The sequence below is a fragment of the Xiphias gladius genome, chromosome 6 (assembly GCF_016859285.1).
Source record: "Xiphias gladius isolate SHS-SW01 ecotype Sanya breed wild chromosome 6, ASM1685928v1, whole genome shotgun sequence".
Classification (NCBI taxonomy): domain Eukaryota; kingdom Metazoa; phylum Chordata; class Actinopteri; order Istiophoriformes; family Xiphiidae; genus Xiphias; species Xiphias gladius.
The window spans coordinates 10,282,958-10,308,479 of NC_053405.1; the positions used below are offsets into that span (position 1 = coordinate 10,282,958).

Sequence of the window (25,522 nt, forward strand, 5' to 3'; positions counted from 1 at the left end):
GCTCTGATTCAGCCAAATGTTGCAAAACTGATAGGATGGATCTTCACGGTACAGATGAAGAGTGACCCCAAAACATACTGCGAAAAGCAAACCAAGAGCTTCTCAATATTCTTCACTGGTCAAGTCACTGACCTGACCTCAACCCAATTGAACATGCTTTTCAATTGCTGAAGACAAAACTGAAGGCAGAAAGACCCAGATCCATGCTTTCCAGACTTAAGGCAGCCATTGACTGCAAAGCATTTTCATCCAAGTATTAAAAAATAATTCTTATAATTATGTTACTTTGTCCCGCCTATGTATAAAAAATGGCTGTAGTTCCTAAACAGTTAACGCGATATCATTATTAAAACCCTGGAGTTAAAGCTGAAAGTCCACACTTCAATCACATCTTGATGGCTTCGTTTCAAATCCATTGTGGTGGTTTAAAGAGGGAAATTTGCGAAATTATGTCTCTGTCCAAATAATTGGTTACCTGACTGCAGCTCCTCTGGCTTAGCTGTGTGCCCTACCACTAGTTTGAGGTCTCCCATCATTCATGGATGAAAAAAATCCCCTTGTCTATCACAGCCTCTCACACAAAGACGCTCGCGCACACACACGCACACACACGCACACACACACACACACACACACACACACACACACACACTCCCCCCACAGTTCCATCCAGCTTCATAGTATCTGTCGGGCCCAGCTGCACTACATTGCTAGAATACAGCCAAGCAACACCACTTCCATTCTCCCCTCCTTACAATATAGGTCTATTCACAGCACCCTCCCTTCCCGTCGTCGTCCGTTTCTCCATAATGCAGCCCTCCAGCTTTCATTCGCATATCCACAGCAGGAAACCAGTAGGCACACTGGTCTGAAAGGACATACTGCCTTTCTTCCACAGTGTCAAAAAAATCAGTATCTGGAAAAGAAAAAACCAAGAAAAACCTGATGTGTTATTTCTGTAGTGTGGTCATTTTTATATATCTAAAAAAATCAACAAGAGAATAGTAACTATGAGACAGAGTTTATGAAGAATTGTTAGTATTTATGGCACTCACAAGCACGTATGTTTAGTATACGTAGTTGAAACAGCAATAATGTTTCTTTATTTAGTGTCTTTTACAAGCGTTTCATTTAGAGTTTCTTGTGTAGATGGAAATCAACATGCAGTGCCAAAGATGTAGTAAAACAATTTTATACATGAGGATGTTTGTTATAACTGTAATTGGGCTGCCATACAGTAGTGAATACATCCACTATGTGTGTATTAGCATAGCCTTCTAGCCATGCTGACACTGATATGACAGCTCGGATTAAGAAGATCCACCCTACAGCGTCTTCTTTGGTCATAACACTTCTGTGTCTCAGTCCTCATACTGACTGTAGCTTCACAGCTAGAGTAGTGCTCAGCTTCTTCCTCTTCCTCACTGCAGAGTCGCACCTGCTTGTATCTCCTAATACAATTCATGCTAGGAACTGTTATGAACAGCACCATTAAAATTTTCATCCAGGTTCTAGTGAATTTTAGACAAGATCTACACAGAAAAGGTATAAAAGTAATGCAATTTATTTGCAGTTTAGGCAACAACAAGTTTAAAACTACTTCAGTTTGGAAGAAAAAGTGACATTTAGCATAATCAGCACCATAGTACTGCATAGCCCTGAACATACATTAGTGACGCATACAGTACATAATACAGGATGATAGGCAATTAACAAACAAAGCATTTTATGTTTCTCTATGAGAAAAGTATTGCCTTTGTGTATTGCAAATGCAAAATGCAACCTTGACCTGCATTTTATACAATGACATTTAGTCAGAAAATATATTTGTCATTGTTTAAATTCAGTCTTCACAGATGACAAAAAGATGCACATTACATCCTGACCTACATGGTGCAAGGACAATAGGAGCTACAGAATAATGAATATAAATCTCTCAACCTGAGTGGTCAGAAAGGTCTTCACCGCCATGTGGTGTGAGATTAAATGAAGATGATAGATGGTGATTTCAGTAGGCAGCCTGTCTTTGACCTTTAGCTCCTCTTTACCATTCAACTGCAGCAATCTCAGTGTACACGGTGCCATGGCGACATTGTGCTAGAGGTGAGAGTGGTAAAGATATTTTCTGTTAAGGGTGTTAAGCATAAACTGTTGTCATGTGAATTCTGATATATAACAGTAGCTGTTACTTTGTTTTTCACATGCTAAGCACTAGCTCCTACCTTTTATAGTTGATTTTTTTTTTTTTTTTACATTACCTACTGGAAACCAGGATTTAATTTTTGGCAAATAGTGTCAGCCTGTGACATCTCAATTTCCAGTGCAATTTTTGTGACAGGCAAATAAGATGCACTAAAGGTAAAGAGGAACAATAAATTGGAAACACCGTCACAAAGCTGTAACACAGTCTGAGGTACAGTTCCAGAGTAGAATCAGTGAGGGTGCTACTGAAATTAGTAGAGAGAAACTCATAACAGTTAGTGCACAGACTGCATTCTGCAGGTATAGGACTCGTTGCGCATGCCATGCTTCTACCCCTATTAAATATCTTTGCAGTGCACCTTGTCCTGGTAAAATCGTCCTTGAATTAAACAATGAAATCCCTTCCTCCTTACTCACTGTACTGTAAGTTGCTCTGGATGAGCCTATCAGCTGAACACTTATAATGTACATGTAAACTCTCTGCTTATGCCAACACATTGCTGTTGAGACTCGAATCAGCAGGATCCCAGGACTAGAGGAGGGTGGGATGCCGGGAAGCAGTGAAAGGTGAATCAGCCTCCACCTTTGTTTCCAAGAGGTCCTGCTGGCTTTGTTTTGGAGCAGAATGAATTATTAACGGTGGCCTTCTGGTCGTGTTTTTCATCAGTGTCCACCTCCAAAGGTAAAGAGCACTGTGCTGAGAGATCTCCATTGACCGGCTTCTTCCATAGTGACAGCAGAACTGCCATTGCCTTCACTTTGTCTCTTTTTATTTTTAGTATTCCTCTCTTTCTGACCCCTCTCTCTCTTCTTCCATTTCACTGTTCTCTCAATGACCAAATTAACCAGGACAGGGGTGGAAGAATATATGGTCTCCATAACAGTTAAAGAGCCATCCTGCATGGCAGGCTTACTTCTACTCCAGGTCACAATCACATTGTGTGAAATGCACTGTATTAAACCTTAAAGGGATATTTCAATGCACCTAAGTAGAGTATTGTGTCCTATTGACCTCATAAACATCAGTTAACACACAATAAACCTCAAGCATATTGGCTTCCATTAGTGTCTTAAGTTATATCACTGCTTTGCTGCTTCCATATTGATTCAGGAGTGACCAAATACACCTGTAACAACTTACCATGTACTGTTATATAATGTCATTTATATAATGTTATGTCATTTGTTTTGTACATTTCCACTACCTTACTGTACAACTTTTAAATACAGTAAGGTGATATAACTCACATGATGTGTCACGTAATACATTTTTTAATTGGATGTGAATCTCTTTCTCAATAATGTTTTGATTAGATTTTTCAAGTAGACAATTTAATTTTGGAAACTGTGAACTGAATCAGAAATGAATTGCCGATATAGAAGTATTCATTATATTGACATGTTCATTAAAGTAAGGCAATACTTATTGTCCTGAAACAGACAGAAAAAATGTGATTTAAACATGATTCTAAAATTAGAGAGAAAAAGTTTATATTATCGCTTAATCTAATGATACTAATGTGCATTGATTTTAATTCATGCGTAATGTATTATTGTTGACAAACTAGAAAAACTATTAAAAAAAACAGGAATCTAAAGTTTGAGTATACTGTATTCTGAATATTGATAAAATAAATATGGAGGGCTGCCTCCATATTTAAAGTCAACAAGTATGTGTAAGGCATTTTCACTGTCCTGAATGTTCTGTAATAAATAGGTGGCGTGTCAAAGAATTGGGCTGGCTGCATGCCAATTTTTCCTTTATAATATTATTACATCGTATTACATCTTCCTCTAGGACACTCAATCAGGTCTACGTTCAGCCATTCTCTATGAATGGCTTTTGCCCTGGAAGGCACATTCCCTTGGTTTTGCTCAGATAACATGTTTAGTTTTGCTATGATGGTTTGATATGTGACTGACCAAACACTAGAATTTAGTTTTGTCAGATTAGATGGGTTTATATTGCGAAATAGTATGATCTCTGCTGTTGTCCATCTGTTGCAAGTATACCTTGTAGTCTGACAGGATATCTTTATCATTTCTATAAAGGATTGCCTAGTGCAACTTAAAATGTTCACTTAAGCAATATTGCTTCCTCACTGACACATCAGTTCAGCAACGTAATTGTCTTCTGCTTGTCGCTGAGTCTACATAGTGTAAAACCCTACCGCCTTTTCCAAATAATCACAGCACTCCAGTCTTCCTGCAAGAAAGCAGGGGCAGTGCTGTTTTTCAAAGTAGCCATTTTTCATCTAACCTGGCTCCAATAGGCTTTGATTGTTAAAAAAGAAAACAATAATGTTAGCAAAATTAAACAGAATTTTCTTTTTTGCAAGATTCTCCTGCCCAGACATGACGGTTGACAGTGTCTTTCCATTCGCCCTTCTGCTTAGCCAATTTGCTGTCACTTGATCCTCTTTATCATCTGCTGGCCAGAGGATGCTCCCAACTGGCCGAAATGCCTGGCAACTGTAACTAAGGGGCAAGCATAACTGTGCTTAGCTGTTGGTTAAATAAAGAATAAATAAAGTATCCAGACAAACCTGGAGCCTAGCTGGAAAAGGGAGGGGACATGTTTTATTTGGATTAGCTGTCCAAGATGTTCTTTGGGATTATGGAGGTAGAGTGCCATCCTGTACACATGAACATAATACACTAATGTGTTTAAGAAAGTGGTAAACTGAGGCTGACGACCACTCACAATAACGGGCATTGTATTCCAGTTTCCGTCAAAGTAGAGACAGTATGACTGGCTCATAAGACTTTCATGAAATGTACGTTTGGTTATTATTTGCTGTGATACTCATACTAACATACTAGGGCTAGGTAGATGTTTTGAGAAGTGAGATGAGAAAAAGAAGTGAGACTGTAAAGGGAGGGGGAATTGGGGTGGGGGGCTGGGAGGGGACTTTAGTTAATAGAAAATAGACTGTGAGAGATAAGTAATATGTAAATAGGAAATGTATCCAAATTTACCTCAGGGAGAGAGTCAATGTGAGAGACAGAATAACGTGGCAGGGAGCCTCAGGTGCTGCTGGGAGGAGAGGAGGCGGGGCAATGAGCAGGAGGCTAAGGGAGAGAGAGTGAGAGGGAAGAGGGAGGGTTTGTGTGCGTGTCTGTGTGTGTGTCTGTGTGTGTGTGTGTGTGTGTGTGTGTGTGTGTGTGTGTGTGTGTGTGTGTGTGTGTGTGTGTGTGTGTGTGTGTGTGTGTGTGTGTGTGTGTGTGTGAGAGAGAGAGAGAGTTTGGCTGTGTGGAAAGAGAGAGAGAGATTGAGTGTGCAAGCTAGAGAGATTGTGTGGAGAGGGAGGGAGGGAGGGAGGGAAGTGTAAGCCAGTCACAGCATCTCTCCTTCTCACTGCACCAGGGCTGAGGGAGTCTTCGTCCCCTCGCTTCCCTCGCTGCAGATTTAACTCATTTCCATCAGCGCAATCATCTTTTTTTTTTTCTCGCTTTTTACTTGCTGCTTTTGACAGATGCATTGCATTCCTCTCTTTCTGTGTGCCAGGATCGAAGGATTTATTTATTATAAACGGGGGTTGTTCTGTTAAATGGAATTAAACGGGGGACGTTTGCAGAGGACATTGCTTAACACTGGGACTCCAACCGGGACTTGGTCTTTTCTTTATGCTGCTAGAGTGGATTCCCCTTTTGTTGCGCAGCCTGTGTTTTGTTCAGGGCGACAGACATACTGAGAAAGGAGTTACAATGAGGCTATAGGATCCCATACCTCTAGAACTAAACAGAGCGCATACTTGAAAGGACTAAGGCAAGTTAGAAAATCTATGGTTGCATTAAGCATTTGAGGAGAAGCTGCTAAGCCTTTCCTGCTGATGCCTCAGAATGTCACAACAAAAATGCAAATAACAAGTTTATGGGATAAATAAGTGGATTGCCGATTGATCCCCGCACCCCTCTCTGCAAGTGTCTACCACAGGATTGCTGAGGAGCCGAAGTGAGTGGAGCGCTGAGTTATTCAGCTGGCCTCTCATTGCTCCTGCAGAGTCCTTTCACCTGCCTGCATGGGAGTCTGACATTCAACGCTTTCATCAGCTACTGGACTTTTTACATTTGTTTGTCTTTTGCGACTTGCAGTCCAGAAAACTGAGAGGCAAGTCTGCACATTTGGATTTAAACTTTAAATCACTTCAATGGCAGAACTCATCCAGACATTTTGACGTGCTCGGTTGTTACCTCATTCTGCCTGGGGATGCCTTGTAAACACATTTCCCCCCCAGCGCCATGTGTGCTGAGAGAGCTGTGACATTATCTCCTGCGGAGATCCCCATGTTGTTCTAGCCTGTGTCTGTGTTTTGATTCAGACAATAGCTGGGCATACATGGGCTCCAGACACTGACCAGAGGACCACCAAAATAAGGGAAGTCTGCTGTTACATAGTAAACACACTAGCACCCATGGCACAGTGAAACTTTGGATTGTACTGAAGGGTTGATTCGCAGATATGGATGTAATTATACACCGAGAGAGACTCCTAAGAATCTTTTCTCCCCCTCAGCAATAGTTGCCTAAAATGTATTTTTTGAAAGGTAACTACACTCAGTAAATTTCATCCGATTTTTTTTGTCTGAAATAGGAGCCATATGCTGCTCACTTATTTGATCTCCTTTGATGACCTATCAAGAAAGGAGAGCATTGTACTTTGCTTCATGCTTTAACCTCTTCATATCGTTTCTTCCCTTGCATCTTCTGTGCTCTCTGCACTTGTGAGGACAGCGTATGCTGTCAGCCTCCCGATGGCAACCCTCATTAGAATCAGGAGATGAGGCCACAGACTGGCAGGCAGAGCAGCAGGCAAACTGCCTTAGGTTTACTTAAGGAATACAGCTTTTTTTTTTTTTTTTCTCCTCTCTCTACCCCAGACTGTTACCCACCCACTACTTTCACTAACCATGAGTGATTCGAAAAGGAGAGCTGAACGGGTTGTCCTACTCTCCCAGAGGCTGTATTGATTTTCCTCCAGTCAGTGTTCATTTGATTGAGACCCAGCTATGTGAGAGTAAGGTGAAAGAGAGACTGAGTGTGCTAGAGAGAGTATTGAGCCTCGTTAACTGAGGGAGGTTGCCGACGCCCAATAAAGAGCGGGAGGGGGCAGGCAGTTCTCCAGTTTCATGCCAGCTGCCTTATGGGTGGCACACTACAAACCTGACCCACCTGGATAGCACCCAGAACAATGAACCAGTCTGAACTGACAACGGACCCGGTGCTCACTGCCAACATGAGCCATGGAGATTTCTTTCCTGGAAGGACCTCCAACCACTCCTGTCCCTTGGGCTGGGGGCTGAATGAAGGCCTAGAGGCTTGCGTCCTGGAGACTGCTGTCATTGTACTTCTGACTGTGCTCATTATTGCAGGGAACCTAACGGTAATCTTTGTGTTCCACTGTGCCCCTCTACTACATCACTACACCACCAGCTACTTCATCCAGACCATGGCCTACGCTGATCTGCTGGTGGGTCTTAGTTGCCTGGTGCCCACTCTGTCTCTGCTCCACTACCCAGCAGGTGTCCAGGAGCCTATCACATGCCAGGTCTTCAGCTATGTTATCTCTGTACTTAAGAGTGTTTCAATGGCCTGCCTGGCCTGTATCAGTGTGGACCGCTACCTGGCCATAACTAAACCACTATCATACAACCAGCTGGTGACACCATGTCGGCTACGAGGCTGCATTACCCTCATCTGTGTCTACTCTAGCCTGGTTTTCTTGCCCTCTTTCTTTGGGTGGGGCAAACCAGGTTATCATGGGGACATTTTTGAGTGGTGCGCTCACTCTTGGCCCACCTCTGCCCTCTTTACAGGCTTTGTAGTGTGCCTGCTCTATGCACCTGCTGCACTTGTGGTCTGTTTTACCTATTACCATATCTTTCGCATTTGCCAGCAGCACAATAGGGAGATCAGTGAACGGCGGGCACGTTTCCCTAGCCAGGAGACGGAGGCTGGTGAGGGGGGTGGCGGCAGTGGGCATCAGGGAGGGCATGGACCAGATCGGCGCTATGCGATGGTACTCTTCCGCATCACCAGTGTTTTCTATATGCTTTGGCTGCCCTACATAATCTACTTCCTGTTGGAGAGTTCTCATGTGCTGGATAGTCCTGCTCTCTCCTTCATCACCACCTGGCTGGCCATTAGCAACAGCTTTTGCAACTGTGTCATCTACAGCCTGTCTAATAGTGTGTTCCGCCTGGGCATGCGTAGGCTCTCGCAGACAATTTGCTCCTTCAGCCACTGTGCAGCTGATGACAGGGATTTTGTAGAGCCTAAACCAAGGAAGAGGGCAAACTCATGCTCAATCTGAAGGGATGACTTCTACAGCAAGAGGATACTCCTGGAAATCTATGAATGGGAAACATGAATCTTAACAAGCTTAGCAGCTTGTTAACTTTCAGTTAAATTGGCAGGGCTTAACTAAACAGAAAACACTTTCTGTTATAATAGCCTGTCAGCTGACACCAGTGACTTTGCCTCGGTCCCAATAAACCATGGTTTATTGCATTAGAAGCTCTTCAAGGAGATCGGTGCAGTGTCTAAATGGAGAGAGTTAATCAGAGTTTGGCACTCTGTGATGGCTTTTATTCTATACTATGTGACATAGCTGTGGATCACATAGAAAGTAGTCTCCCCATGGCTTTCTTAGCCTTTACATCTCACTGTATGTCATTAGCCAGGTCAGAAATAGTGAGAAGACAAAATTGTAAATTCCAAAGATTTACAAATATTTCCTCAAACATCAAATGTGACCACTCAATTTCGGGCTTGTTAAATTTTGTTAGTGTTTGTAAATTCAATCGACCTTCTAGTGGATGTCTCTGTACTTTCTATGACTGTCATTAGGAGATACAAGATAACGTACACTTATTTGTGCTCCCAAACCTGTTTAAAGATTGTAATTGGATATTTGACTTTTTAACTGCTTAAACAGACAGAGTGACAATGATAATAGCCATTATGCTGCTGGTTAATAACAGATGGTGTATGGCCTCGACTGTTTTTTAGAGGAAAGTGAGCAGTCCTTTTCTGCTAAAGTATTTTGTGTTGAATTTGTAAACATGATGTGAATAGGTGAACAGGAGACAGATGCAAGAAAAATTGGCGTGATGTATCGGTCAGGTCTTCTGGCACATTTTTTTTCTATTGATAGGGTGATTGGCCAATCACCAATCTGACAGTTGGTTGAAAGTGAATAAATCTAACAGTGCACTCTGAAACAGTAAAGTCCAATATTGCACTGCGTAGATAGTTTTGCTGCTACTTGGCAGCATTAGACCAAGGACTGTAAAGCTATCTAAACCTGTAAGAGGAGTGTTGAAATTTTTAAGTGAAGTTAAGATCCACAAAACTGGACATATTTAAAAATTTGTAGTGTAGACAGTCAAATTGAACACATTGCCTACTGCAGAAGTATGACATAAATCAGATTTTCCACAGATAACATGCTGCTTCCATTGTTTACCAATTTAAACATCAGCTGATTATGGTTGGTCACCAATTGATTGGTGCACCCCGACTAAAATGCACCTTATTTCGAGAATTTAGACAAAGGATGTGTCAGGCCTAGCCTGGTTTGACACTAAGGTCTCTGTATCGAGTGCAGTGAACTGATGCTCTTGGCAGATAACTAACCAGCACAGTGTTTTTTCCCAAGGTCCCCCCTAGAGTCTATGAATTAGCCCATCAGCGCAAGGATTCCCACCATTGGTGTGGAATTCCTGATATGGCTTTGTTATGAGTATTCTGCTAACAGTTTGATGCATGAGTGCTCATGACAGCTATTTCTAACCAGCAAACAAATATTACATCCCTCTTCCTCTGTATATTGAGGGCCGTGTATACTGGATAGAACTGGCAAAATAAAATTTGATCTAATTATGAACTTATTATTTATTAAAAATTGTAATTTGTAAAGTTGCCTAAAGAAAGTGATAAGAAGTGCCAGTGTTGACCTCAATATGTAGCCAGGTGCTTTGTGTCAGTGACACAGTTATATTTATTAAACATCCTAGCAGTGGTGAACAGGGGCTCAGGTTAATGTGATTTCTTCTGTCTGGAAGTTGTTGTGAGGTTAAAACTTAACTGACCCTAAATTACAGGCTTAGTTGTTATAAGTAGCTTATCTTGTGTTGCTTTGTTAAGTTCATTATTTTTAATTTGCCCCCCTTTCTCTCAGCTGTACCAGTCCCATTACTGATAGACATTGAAAGTTACTCCTCTCGAACTACAGGCACGGATGTCTTACAGACTTATCAATGCTTTTGTAAACGAACACAGTATTTAGTGTACACTCCTCAAAGAGTCAAACCTAACTGAGAATCACACTGTAAATTTTTGGGGGAAATAACATTGAATTCGTAGCTGGGTTTTTTGAAATTTCCTTATTTTTTTTTCATGCCTGAGCAATGGGTGACTGTGCTGGGAGGGGCAAAGTATAGTTGTTAGGAGTCCTTAATTAATTTTTTGTGAGCTTCTTATTGGAGATGGGTACTTCATTCTGCTAAAAAATAGCTCTTTTGTTCGTGAATTGTGCCCTCCCAGTTTGGAGACAGTTTCCCAATCTGTCGCTTTTGAAAGACAAAGAGCAGATTATGTGTGCTGCTGAAGCAACCTGCAGACTGCCTTTGGCTAAAATTCTCACCCTTTGCTACTGCACAGTAGTATAGTCATTCCAGTCAATTTACCTTGTACATTCCCTTTACATTGGATCAGTGTCAAAACGTAATTAATTTCACAAGAATACAGCCACGTACTATAGCCAATAATCTATGCTAATTTCCCTCTTTGCTCATGTAGTATTGTTGGTCATCTGTGGTTTAGGCCTTGCTTGTAGTGTATATTTGTCCATGCTAGAAACCAAGTGACAAAGCAAACCCAGCCCATTGATATTGTTACTGTTGTTCCATTCAATGCTGCTGCTTAACAGTACCCTGTGTAAATCATTTTAAAGCTGCATTAAGTGATTTTTTTTTTTTTTTTTTACCACTAGGGGCAGAAAGACTCCAAGACTTTTGCTTATTAATTTTCAGTGACATATTAGCAAGCAAGTCAGCAAGCAAGCATCCAGCAGAAACAAATCTACGTGAGCATTCCAGTAGGGTCTTTCTGGCCACCTTATGAATGTAAATAAAAATTGTTTTTTAGCCAATGTTTGGTAAACCACCAACAGAAAAATATCTGTCTTTTAGATTATCTGCATCCTCTACTTTCTTCACCAGCCACTTGTTTGCTTCGGCTCTTTTTTTTTTCCGGCAGTTTTTTCCTGAAGAAGATAACCTACAGTCAACTTGAAATAATTAAGTGCTGAGAGTGGTTGCCCATTGTTCATACTGTATGTGATGGCATTGTTTTGGTTTCGTTGGTTCAGACAACTGGGATAACCATATCAGTGAGGTAAAAGCAGCTAAGTAAAGCTGCAGAATATGGTGTTGATTCTCAGAGATATCAACATTCATCACCCTTTAACATAATCAGTAATTATGTGATTCAGTGTTAACATTAGAGAATATTGCTTTATGCAGCTTTAATTCATTACAGATCATTCTGTATACGTGCCTAAAGATGTATTTTGTAGGAAAAGTGAAAAAAATTATGTTAAGAAGTATTACTGTTACGTGGACATGCTGCACTTTTTAAAAACCCTTTCCAGCTACATGAACATACCTTGTGTCCACGTCTGGAGGTACTTTGTCATTTGATTTAATTCTCCATGACTTTGTGATAAGCTTAGAGGGGTTTCCACTTTAACCAAGAATGGGTCAAGTCATTCATTTACCACAGTTGATTTGATTTCTACCTTCAAGTGGCTACATGTGCTACTATCTGATGTCTAGATCATATCTGTAAGATAAGAGGAGACAGCAGATTTGTCTGAGTCTTGTGAATTCCCTTCTATAGCCATATGACTTGGCATATATGAGGGATAACTGTAGGGGAAACACACAGCATAGCCGTGTCAAAACCAGACTTAGAATATTTTTTTATTTTGATAGCTTGTGTTTTTTGTGCTCCTTTGGAGCATAGTGCAGTGAGGTAGTAGATGAAATTTATAGGATCTGAATTAGTGCTGTATTATCTTCACAATGTGGTGACAAACAACAACACAATGACATATATAAGACATGAGAGAGCAAAATTCTGTAACGGCCTAAAATAAAATAGCTTGGTTGTTACAATATAATGTAAAAATTGGAATATCCCATTAAAGTGGAGATTACAGTATTTGGTTAGAGGTTGCACAAATATTCATTCCTTTGGTGGGCTTTTTTGTAGCAGGTTATGTAAAATGCGTGTCTTGGCTAAGGGTTTCAAAAATCCAAGAGCCATTGAATGAATATTTAAAAAATAAATTGTTTATATGTGTCTGTATTACACTGACCAAACTGAAGTGTTAGAAAATCTAAACTGTTACCTGGTTCAAACAAGTTGTCATATTTACAAGTGCATTGATAGGGGCTTTTAGTTAAGAGAGTTTAGTAAACAGTTTAATTACAGGTTAATATGTATTTATTTATTAAATTATGTTTAAACCTTTACATAATATACTGTATATGAGTATACTGTATGTAAAGTGTGTGTATCTGTTTTTAATCTGCTGTACAGCCAAAAAAAAATCAGACAAAAATTCAAACAAAGGTATGACACATCTGTTTTTGTTAAAACTACTAGGCTGCTGATGTTTTTAGTAGGAGGCAGAGTGTGTTAAATTACACAGTATCTATTTTTTTATTTTGAAATTTTGTCAAAGGCTATGGTTTTGCTGTTGCTGCCAACCCAATAAAGGTGAAAATAGTAGACACTCACATTTGTAAAGTTGCTTTTGTGAAATGTGTGTGTTTCTGTAGAGACATTCACCATTTAGCCAGCTTTCATTCATGAGCAGTAAATCTCCCCAGAATCACCCTCATATTTCCTCCATTTGGCACCGATTTTAAGGCGTAATAAAGAGAATGGAGATGGGGGCTTGTGACTACGAAGCTCCCATTTTGCTGCCAGTAAGCTGCCAGAAAAAGTTATGTTATAAGATATTAAGAGTTATAAAGTGTGACTTTTGTCACTTTCCTGATGATCATATCCTGTATCTGTTTAAAGGGATTGCCTCTGAGGGTTGCTAGAGGAAGATAGCATCAGTGAATACGTTGCAACAAATATGGAAACAAACAAAGCAAAGATTGAATTTTCAGCTCCAGTCTCTTCACTTTCCTCTGCGCCAACAAATACCTGATCAGATGGCATATGCTAGATAACAACTCTGCAGCAGGGTTGCCGGTCCTTTACACACATAATGTCTTCTCTCGGTGTGAACAGTATCCTCATTATAGAGCCTGATCCCTTGTTCTTGGTCTTAAATTGGCCTTTGAAATTCATACATTCAACCCCTAAGATTGCGGGCGAGCTTCAAAACAGCCATAACCCAGTTTTCTTTACTCTGTAGTTTACTGGAGAGATGAACAAGATGAGATGGAAAGGGGTATTGGAAGAAGATTGAAAGTAAGAACAGCAGATCCTGGAGAGGAACTGGGGGGGGGGTGGCAACATGGTTAAGTAGTAACTTGAAATGTAGGAAGGAAGAAGAGGAGGGTTGAAGGAAGGAACAGAGCAAAGGTGCAAGAGAGAAAGGATGAAGAAGAGTGATTTACGAGGATATAAGCAATTTTACACTCATTTCTAAAAAGATTGATTTCAGTAAAATTTGAAAACGTTTATAAAAAGTTATGTGTTTCTCGTAATTTTATTTTCATACACAGATTCATTTGCACTAAAAAATAAATAACACAAAGTGTTTCTACACCTTATATAAAGCCTTTTTTATTTTCACATTTCTTAGTTTCTTATTTCATTGCCATAAACGTTACATGTATCAGCACAAGAGAGCCATTCTGAAATTGTTATTTATAGCGCCATAAAAAAATGCTCATTGCATCAAAAATGTACTATGGCATAAGGTTTAAGAACTATTGTAATACACAGTTTTGAGTCCTTTTTGTTGCGTTTGTGTAGATCCAGTGTGATTAATTTTCATGGCAGAAAACTCCTAAGAGCAGGCAGTTTTTGGATGCTTTACCAGTTTTTTCTTATGTTTAATATATAGTTTTGGAACAAAAATCTTTATTTGTTCCTCCTACCAAAAAGCTCTAGATCTACTTACAATTATTCAGCCAAACCAAGCAAAGCATCCAGGTCCAGGCCTGCTCAATATTCATAGCTGACACTATATCAGGAATTCCCTTTTATTTCCACAAATGGCAGCACTCGACTCACTTCCTCTTTCCCTTTCCATCCTGCCACTCTCCTCCTCTTCTTTCCGTCCTGATTGAGATAGGCCACCTGACCCTCTTTTGAGGTGGGGAAGTCATAATTGGAGGGGAAGCCAGTTCCTGCCTCTGTGTGCTAATGGTGGAGCCTTGCGGCACCCACCAAAAGCCTTTGATGACATAAGGAGGACACACTCATACACCCACACACCAACACTCTCTCATACATCTTGCATGGCCTCAGTCTTTGAAAACGTGGGCTGCAGCCTGATAGCTGACAGGTGTTAATCTAGTCATAGCCGATTTGTGGCCTTACAGTAACTAATGGATAGATAGAGTAATGAATAGATTAAGGCTAAAGAACCACATGCACCTGACCAATTAAAAAAAACCGAAGATGGCACCCCCACACCCCCGGCAGAGTCGATGCATCGGTTAGAAGTGCCGACTCTGAATCGACTCAGGAAGTCATGACTTGGGGACAGTCCAGGGTTACCTGCAAACATAACAAAAATGGTCCTAATTATACCGCTTTACTTCACTTATTCACAATCGGCAACAGGAATCCAAAGTGTCAGGTGGTCGCAATCAACATCCTGCTGTTTCCTACTGCTTAGGTATCAGTCAGTGTCACTTCTTTGTAAGCCAAATATGTGTATTGTGTAATGTGAGTTAGCTAAAAAATACAGTAAATGTGTACATGTAGTAACTGATCATGGAAGCACACAGTGATGCTGCAGAAAGTACCTGCAGTTCCATGAAAATAGTGTGAGAGCCTGTGAGCAGAGCATTCAGAAGGGACTTGACATTTTAGTCATAGCACTGTGCCTTTTATTTTATGTATGGCACTATCGCTTTATTTGCCCTGGTTGGTAATTGGTTAAACTTTCCATCCAGTAACAAAATGTTTGCAGGAAAAACCTCGGCGTTGGACCCGAATCATGTCATTGTGCCCCTGAGCAATAAACCAATCACTTACCTGCCCTGGATAAAAGTGTTGGAAAATGCCCTAAAATGTGGAATCACAGTAAATCTTCATCATCTCTTTTTCAGAGTCCAGCTCCATTTCACCATTGAACCTGGTGATTTCCATAGGTAGGCTTTTTATCCATCAGTGGCCAGTCAGCAGAGAGCTTTCTCTTCCATATTTTCTAAGTGCTTCGACTCTCCCAAATGTGCACATTAGTTTTACCTGGTTGCAAGTAAAGGTCAGCATTCCACTTTCACTTTGAAAAAGTCTGATTTTGCAATTTTTTCGCTTATTGTCCTTTCAGTCTCTGTTGCATCATCACTCTCTCTTTTTGTTGTGTGTAACGCTGACTACGCGACTAAGGAATCACTTTGTGAAATCCCACCTCACGGAGATAACATCTCTATGGCTAGCAACAACTATGAAAACCAATTTAGGTCAGGGTTGTTATTTGTCTGCTTGGCCTGTGATGGGACCATATTGGCTGTTTTGGCTATTTGGCCTCTAATACTTCCTGCCTAGTCAGGAAGAGTTTTCTGTGGTGATAAGATTAAATGGGTTATTTTTAACTTAATAAGGAATATTTATTGTGTGTGCAACTTGAACCCTAAAGGAAAACTCTGGTATATTTAAAGCTGGTGTGTATCCCACAAATGTGGTTCTTGTGACTCTAATGGTAATGCTAATATTTCACTTGCCACCTCTGTTGTAGAGATTCAGGTAAACAAGGAATTGCATAAAACATAAAACAAATATCTGGAGAAGCTGCACAACCCTCCCACAGCTTTCTGAATACAGATTTTTACACAAATTATTTCAAACTTTTGTCTTTGAGTCTGACCGAAAGTTAACACAGAAATTGGCCCCCTAAAATGGCCATTGCGGCTAACTGCATAGGATCCCATTTACGCCAGACTGAAATATTCCCCAACAGGTTGACCAGAATTTTTCTTTAAAAGCTGTCTCTGTAGGTTAGAGTTGTTTGTGCCTGTTGTCTTTGAGAATGAAGATATTTTTGCAAAGTGAGATCATTTTTAGGGATGGTCCTGACTTATTTAAAAAGCTAGTCTTTTGGGTTAATGTCAGATTTAGATTTAGGTTAAAATTAGTATGAAAGTTACGGGCAGCAATGTTGCTGTGATGCTTAAGGGTGTGGGCTAGGGAATGCATTACATCATAAATAATACAGGCCCTCATAAATATAGTAATACAAATCTGTGTGTTTGTGTGCGCGTGTGTCTTTGTGTGTGTCTGAGTGAATGCCAGCCTCTTCTGTAAGTGGGCCCAGCTGCCAGCCTCCTGTGCTGTGGCTGAGGTTGGTGCGCTCAGAGACCTTTTACAGACAAACACATAAGTGAATGCGCACACACAGACACACACCAGAGACACTGAGAGGGCATAAGCATGGGATGGATACAATACATGAACACATAAAGACAAGAAAAAAAGTATTTGCAATACTGTATATCTAGAAAAAAAAAATGTGGCATAGAGGTAATACTTTTTATTTTAACTGGAAAATATTGTACCTACTCTTAAAAGATTAGCTGTCACAAACATACATGAATATAAAATACATCTTTATTTTACTGGGTCTAGATTTTTTTTATTCAAGGGGATGTAAAATAGCTCTTTTTTTATTACAGACAGCACTACCTTTGAGATAATTGTGTCAATTATCTCAAAGAAAGACTTTTTTGATTTAGTTATAATCATAGAAGACTCTGAGGCTCGAAAGTATTCAATATTTAACAAGTAAAAAAGTACAATGAAATATTAGAAAGGAATATGACAGAATAGACATTTATATTGACAGCATCCACATCAGGAGCTGAACAGAGCAGCCAGTTATTGATTCACTTTAACCACTGTAATGATCATTAAATCTTTGATTGATAAACTGCCCGCAGTGATCTACAGCACCACCTCTCTCCCTCACCTTTCCAATCCCTCCATGCCTCATGCTCAGAGGCACCATGAAAATGTAAATCAACATAAAAAAATAAATTTACCACAACTAAATTTAGTAGTAGTAACTTTTATCTACATTATTTTTATCGAGGCAAAAATGTTTAAATGAAAAGTATATCAGCGTAAAAAAAGATGTGCAACATGGGTTTTTATCAACTGCGTTAAAGCAAATAAACAGCATTAGGAATTAAAGAAGTCTTTCAAAGGTTGTTATTGCTCATTAGTGCCCACTAATGTTGGTCATTTTTCCTGCTGTTTGAAAACCAAAACAAAGAAATCACTTGGTATTAGTGTTGTATTCAAAGTAATTTCTTACAGTGATGAATGAAATTGGTCAATATTTCTAAAAGTGTCAAATTTGATGCTTTTATATGTGAAACCAAATCCTTAAATTTCAGGTCTTTGTCAGTCTGTCTCAGACTGTGATTGATCCTCCGTTCTTTCCTTCCATGGTCAACACTAGTAGACAACTGAGCTCGCCACAGCTGACACTTTGAACTGCAGACATTCTTTCTCCTGTTCAAAAAGAATTTTATTGTGGCAGCACGGAGCTTGTTAAAGTATTGGCTTTGGCGCTGCTTCGATCCACTTTCTTCACCACTATGCTAAAGGAAAATCTAAAATACTTTTTATTTCTTTTCTATTCATCATTTTTAATTTGATTTGGCATTATTTGCACCAATATTCTTGCTCAAGCTCTTCACACATAGAGGTCAAATACAAGCACCTTGACAGACAGTGGAGGAAAGGCATGTTTTTTACTTTTAACCTCCCTGCAGACCTCAGGTACTGAAGCTCTGCCAACAGATGTACAGCCAGCTTCTCTAATTTCCTCTCAGGGCATTTTAGCTGAATTAAATACCATAAGACAGTCAAATTACCCCCTTGGCTCCTTAGCATATTTCCTCCTACCTCCCCTCTTTCGTGTTTCTCATAGTAGCACACTAGGCCTGGCTGTGTTAGATAGTTATTTAGTAGTGATGGTGCAGCAGTTTGCCTCAGGCCATCTTTGATATGGCTAGTTCTTCCTCTGTGGCATTTAGCCTGGTTGCACTTTGCAGGACAGGAGGAAGGAAGTGAATGAATTAAATAATAATAATAATTATAAAAAGGTAGCTGTGTGTGATGTTTGCTGGAATGTATGACCAGTGTGTTATTTGAGTCTCTCTCACTGTCATTTAGTTAATAACTAAATGAATCACCACCAAGAAAGTCAAAATGGTGGTCTTCATTTTAATCATGTTGCCACGATAAGGACTTTTAAAATTTTGTACCTTGACAAAGCAGCGTGCCTGGTCTTTTTTTGAGATTTCACTCCCTTTTTTGTGGACATTGATTGCCTACCTGTGACACTGATTGCCTACTTGTGCGTCAGATGTTTGTTTTTTTTATTAAATTAATCATCAGCCAGCTGGCCTGTTGCTAAGTTCAGCAGTCAGTTAATAAACTATCTGGGAAAATATGCTGAGAAAGAAAAAATGTACATTATTACTGAAACCACATCAAACTTAAATAACCTATGTTGGGCCCAAGCCAGTTATTTCCACCAGTAGTCTTATATGTACAACTAATGTTGACCAGAAAATAATCACTCATCGAGCATTTTATGAGGACTACCCGTACAGTTGCTTATTCATGCAATTATCTAACCAGCCAATCATGTGTCACCAGTGCAATCCATATAAATCAGGCAGATACAGGCCAGGAGCTTCAGTTCATGTTCACATCAAACATCAGAATACGGGAAAAAAAATCCATGTTGGGTTCCACTCCTGTCAGCCAAGAACAGAAATCTGAGGCTTCAGTGGGCACAGGCTCACCAAAACTGGACAGTTGAAGACTGGAGAAACGTGGTCTGAAAAATCTGGATTTCTGACCCTGGTAGAGTCAGAATTTGGCATCAACAGCATGAATCCATGGACCCAACCTGGTGTGGGGAATGTTTTCTTGGCACACTTTGGATCCCTTAATACCAATCAGTCATGGTTTGATTTCCCCAGCCTGTCTGAGTGTTGTTGCTGACCATGTGCATCCCTTTATGGCCATAATTTACCATCTTCTAATGACTACTTTGAGAATGATAATGCACCATGTCACAAAGCAAAAGTCATCTCAAACTGATTTCATGAACATGACACTGAGTTCAGTGTACTTCAGTGGCTTCTCCAGTCACCAGATCTGAATATAGTAGAACACCTTTGGGATGGGAGCAAAATGAATGTGCAGCTGACAAATCTGCATGTGGTGCAGTCATGTCATCATTGAGTAGAATCTCAAAGGCCTGTTTCCAACATCTTGTGGAATTAACGCCACGAAGAATTGAGACCTCAATTCTTGAGCAAAGGGAGCCCCACCCAGTATTAGTATGGTGTTCCTAATTAAGTGCTTGATGAGTGAGGATGTAAACAGGATTTTAAAAAAAACTTTGAATCTTTCTAGAAAATGTTTGCATTCTATACTTAACAAACAAGTGGCCTGGCTTTACTAGACAAGGTTCACTGCTACTCATGTTGTACGTTGTGAATGTGAAAAAGGAATGGCTACAATGTTAAGTATATGTGTGTGTCGTCATGTCAGAAGAGAAATGTCTAACATCCAACGAAAATCTCCAACCAGAGTCGAACCAGGGATTATGTGGCATGCAATGTAACCATTTGGCTACCAGTTTGCTCCAATCTTTTTTAGTAATCAGGTTAATGATAAAGATTAAGCTTCTCACTCCTGATATTTCGGTATTAAAAACAACTCCATTTTGGTGCAAACTGTAATGCTCGACCAGGTTAGCCATTATAAAATAACAAGTTAAGGTCAGTAAGTCAATATTAAAATATGCTTATGGCTCGTCTACACAGGAGGTGTGTCAGCTGCATTTTTAGTCGTCTCTCACACCTGTGTGATGGAACAGATACATTTCTATAATAATCAATACAGCTGTGTACACAGGCCACGTAACAGCTAACATTTTATTTGTGTTATACATTGTAGCTGTGACCTGAAGCATGTTTCTACGCTTAAAGTCTATCTTTGACTCGCCTGTAACTAAGTGATTGTGCATTAGGCTCTGTGTGGTGCCAATTGCTGACCTAAACGCAACCTGAGAAGGCAGTGATGGAGGACTGAAATTGATGCTACTAATGGGCTGCTTTTCACTATGCAAATTACAAGGGAGCTTGTACCTGTTAGCTATTAAATATCTGCAACTACTCCAGTATTGCTTTTGTTTTTCAAAACTTGGGATCACATTAGATACATTGTACAAGTACAAATTAATTAGGAATTAATATTTTGGGATCATTTTCATGAAGACAGAACCACAAAATGTTTAATACTTAGTTTCTGGTTAGCTGTACTCTCTTTGTCATTCTGTAAATGTAAACATAGATAACACTGCCAGCTATATCCATAGCTGGCAGTACCATATCCCTGGTTACAGTTGAGTGTCTCAATTGTCTCTCTGGTTCTTCCAAACTGAACATCAGGAATAAGAGGCACTGTGTCGCTATGGAAACCCAGAATCTGAAGAAGCAACAAGGTTTCAGAGAGTTTATTTCAAGTTTATAAATAGGGTGCAATTAAAATGGATATTAACATTGGCTCCTAAATAGCAACGTCTTCATTATTTATTCGCATGCGCTTTTATTTTGAAGATGCAAGGGAAGGAAGATGGAGGCAGTAAAGGATGTATAAAACCATATGTGTTGGTTTGTGTGTATGTGTTGTATCTGCATCTCAGTACTGTACAGGCTGTTTCTTTTACACAAGTAACAAGTGAATTGAAAGACACAGACCCGTCTACACATAGAGACACAACAATTCACATAACTTTATACACATCCACACACAAGTCTCTCCATCTTTTCTCATGGACCCACTGAGTGTCTGACCCTCCATTCCACTTCTATCATCCTTTGGGGTCTTCTGTCCCCACATAACAGAGACTCAACTCATATCCGCCAGTAAAAACCACAACACACAGAAAATGTCAGATACCTGGGGGGTTGCACTTTTTCTGCTGACCTCTCTCAATGATGTGTGTGTGTGTGTGTGGGGGGGGGGCATCTCATCCTGCTCCAGGAACAGTACAGCATGGTTTTCACATCCATTACTTTTTGTGCATAGTTTACTACAGTATGAGTATTTTTGGCTGGACCGCAGTAGGGCCAGTCCTTTAAATGCAAGCATCCATGACTGACTGACTGAATGATAAAGTTACACCATTGGTCGGCCAAATGCCACGTGACTAAGTGCTGACGTTACACCATTGGTCGCTGCTCCTCCAAAACAAATAGGCGCAAACAGTTTCTATTGGGTCATCAGGGGATGTTTACAGGCAGTGTAGCAAACTTAGAGCCTTTGTCGCTACTTTTACAGACTTGTCACATTTTTAGCGACTTTCTTCACAAAAGCACCAAGCAACATATTTAGCAACTTTCTGGACAAACCTTAGCTACTTTGTGTAGAATAGATTTGCCATTATAGCCCCAAAACGCGAGGTCAGGGTACCCTCTGCAAGCGCACCTCTCTATGCGTCTATGGAAAACATGTAAATGAGAACAGCTTTATTGGGAATTCAGCTGTATTAAATTATCCCTTATGTGAGCACAGACTTTAGGTGAGAAGCAAACAAATAAAGGGCGGTCCAGCCATATACTAGATTTGGACCTAGTCTTGTTTTTTTTAAATCGCTTCACAAAGGCAACCAAAATTTCAAAGGGTGCTGCAGCATAATACTATTATATATCCTAGAAATACTGTCGGGTACACCACATTACTTTTGCAGTTAATAAACCTTAACACTACATTCAAATAAACACAAGAGTGGCATTGATGCTGCTAAAGCCAGTAGAGATGAGGGGCACAGCCTCACTCTACAAAGTGCCAAGCAGGATGAGGTAGTCTTGCACTTTTTCAGCTTGTGGAGGAAATTCAAGTAGTAATGTAACAAAAAAAAACTTTTTCTTGTTTTTCAAAAGACATAAAGAGGCTTCCATGAGCTCTGTGAATCTTCATTTTAGGCCTGCAACTTATGACTGATCATCGTTGAATCATTATTGATTAATCTGTTTTGTTTTGTTTTTTTGTAATTGTGTTAAAATTTTAAAGCCTCCTGTGAGACAATTAGTGTTACAGAGTTACAGTATTTCATACATTGACTTTTTTTTTTCATCAGGAAGCTTTAACAAGCAAATAGATGGCTTTTTTTTTTTTTGATAGATTACTTAATCAGTTGGTGATTAATTTTCTTGGGATCAACTTATTGTTTTGGCAATATTTCATTAATTTAAAAAGAGAAGTGAAGGAAGGTGTTAACCAAAAGCTCTACTCCTAGTAACAGCATTGTTACCCCTCAGCTCTCTGTTTTGTTAAGTGTTTGCTCCAACCTGTTTGCTTGTCACCAATGCCACTGCAAGCAAAATTAGAAGTTCTCCGTTTTTTGCTTTCTGCCTGAACACTGTCTGCACTTCCAACTCGGCTAATTGAAATGCAGAACCAGCCGGACCATTAAAATGCCACGGCAGCGATACAGAGACAGATGAATTTGCAATCTGCCAGCCGGGCCAGCTGTTGCCCCACCACCCAACCCAGCATCCCAAACCAGCACTCCCAAACCAGCATCCCAAACCAGCATCCCAACCCCGCACCCTCAAACCTCCAGGGAAGCCTCCAGAAACTTCTTTGCCAGCAACCAAGGACAAATGCCTCAGGGAGAGCTGGTTTTAATTACTGGGCTGCCATCCTCTGAATATCACACCAATAGATTATCTCACTGTGTCCCACTGAAATGAAGAGCAATGAGGGAATGTTTGGGGGGGCCAGGTGTGTCAGCAGAGAGGGGTGGTGTCATTATTATGCCTGGCTGTCTGACAGTGTTATGACTAGAGGCAAGGCTCTGAAGTTATAATACAGTCTTTTTTTTTTTTTTTTTTTTTTACCTGACATACTTTTAGAATTAGCACTTTTCTTTGGAATCTAAAGCAAAGTAAGACCAAGACATTTTTTGGTTTTAGACACAAAATCTTCATTAATCTGGCAATTTAGGAGTTTTTCTAAAAGTGAATCAGTTCTTTAATCCAAGGACCTGGTCATGTTTTTCAAGCTTCAGAGCTACAAACTTTCACAGAAATTCCTGACGTGGAATGTTAAAGTTTAATCTGATGTTTTCAGTAGTTGTTAGACAAAAGAGATGGCACAATTCGAACTATGTTCAAAATTCTATTAGTGGCTAATTGAGTTGATCGGCTGTCAAGTAAGATATAGTTTGTACCTCATTCAGCCCAGTGGGTTTTCCTGAAACCATTATTTTTTTAAGAAAGTCAGAAGGTGCCTCAGTGGAAATTAATGGCAGACCTTTAAATTGCCTAGAAAGCATTTTATATTTAGCTTCACAAGGAAGGGTTTGCTGAGCACACATTTTTCCCCTAACAGCACCCATCTTCTGAGCCACGCCTTTCCAATGGCAAACCACACAGACAAACCAGTCTTTACTACAACAAGGCAGCGACAGTATAGCAGGTGGTGTTTAGTTTCCTTGCACGGAGGCTCGCTGAAGCAGGACAGAGTATGGTTCATGCTTCCTGCGTGGCTTGTTGCTTTTTGGTTCTGTTGTAATAACACCACCTGAGGAAGATGCCTCTTTTCTCTCTAAAGGCAATCAGACATGTGAGTCAAATGTCAGGAAGATTACAAGAGCAAACAAAAGTTGCATAACCCGGATACAAAATCACATACAAAAAGGGTAAGATGTGACATCACTTTATCCAGAAGTAACCACAATTAGTGTCTCTTATTTGTCAGATTACCCCTTCCTCGCTCCTTTTCTTTCTTTTTTTTCCCTTTTTTTTTTGTTTGTTTATGTGAGGTTTTCGTGATCTAAACTCAACATGTTTGTAACGTTCAATACTAGCCTTCCATTGAAGGAACTACAACCTATCCAAAAGACGAAGAGGCTCTCTAACATTCTGGCTGACAGTCATTCAGCTACCACTCTGCTCTTACTCTCTCCATGTGTCCTCCTGCCTCCCTTGCTATGTCTACCTTTTAAGTCATTTCTCCATCCCTTCATAAAATACTTTTCATTCTTTGCTATTCAGATTCTTATAGAATTTTATCAAACTACGTTTTTGGCACACTGTGTAGACTGATCTTTTCCATTTAAATTAGTTTGATGTCCATAACAAAACAAACGATGCTGCCTCACTTTGAAGCAGACATTTTACCCAACCAGTTTCGAGAGACTGAATTCATGGGGACTCAAATCTGGAGGAGTTCCAGGGTGCTGCCCTGCAACAGATGTGCTCTTTAAGACACCATGCTACTGGTTCATCGCAGCCTCTGTTCTTTAACATGGCCCATAATGCACCACTTCCCAATCAATCTGAAGCCAGGCTGAGACGGCACACTACTTGCTTTTGTTTCCTCATTCCTATCAGAAACAATGGTGTCGAAGTGCATTGAATTTATCCAGTTTATCCACCACTCTGAAAGGGGGAGAAGGGGGAGAAAACTTCTGAGCCTTCAGAGTGAGAGCAGGATCAATAATTAGGTTTGACAGTTATATGAAGATGAGTAATACAAACAGAACTGTAATGATTTCTCTCATCGGCTTCAGGATTGTGTTGTACGGTAAAAACTGCTCTGAAACTTGCAGTTGTGAGCTGTTAAGCCACATAAGAAAATGTGATTACTCTTTGTTTTACTGGAGAGTTGTAGTGACATGATACTGTTTGCTGTTTAAAGGTGCTACATGTAAGTTTTTGGTATCGCTACATAGTCAACATTAGCATTAACAGCTGTTTACTTACCAAAAAGCTTCAGTTATCAATGTGTTTACAAGACAAGAGGTTAGAATACACCATCTGGGCAGCACTACTTCTTCATACTCTCATGCTGAACTGAGGACAGACTGGACATTGCAGTGACTGACTATTGTAAAGTGGCATTACGAGATGGCTGGGGCTTGCTGGTTAGCATACTAACTTCAGTAGAAGTAAAGAAAAAATGAAAAAAAGAAAAAAAAGAAAAAAATAAAAGCAAAACAAGAGTTAACAATGGCGTTACTTTCCACCCCTGGAGACAGCTTTTGCAAATTCCGCCAGTAAAATGCAGGAATTAAGTTTGG

The 25,522-nt window shown here is 40.0% G+C and overlaps 2 protein-coding genes across 5 annotated transcripts in view; both read left to right on the plus strand.

Annotated features, from left to right (window-relative positions):
* The window catches only part of rabgap1l (RAB GTPase activating protein 1-like), a 120,724-nt gene that overhangs the window by 37,068 nt on the left and 58,134 nt on the right, over positions 1-25,522 (plus strand). The window lies entirely within an intron of this gene.
* On the plus strand, positions 7,394-8,515 carry gpr52 (G protein-coupled receptor 52). The gene has a single exon (XM_040127768.1). It carries the CDS (start codon positions 7,394-7,396, stop codon positions 8,513-8,515), a length of 1,122 nt encoding a protein of 373 aa, XP_039983702.1.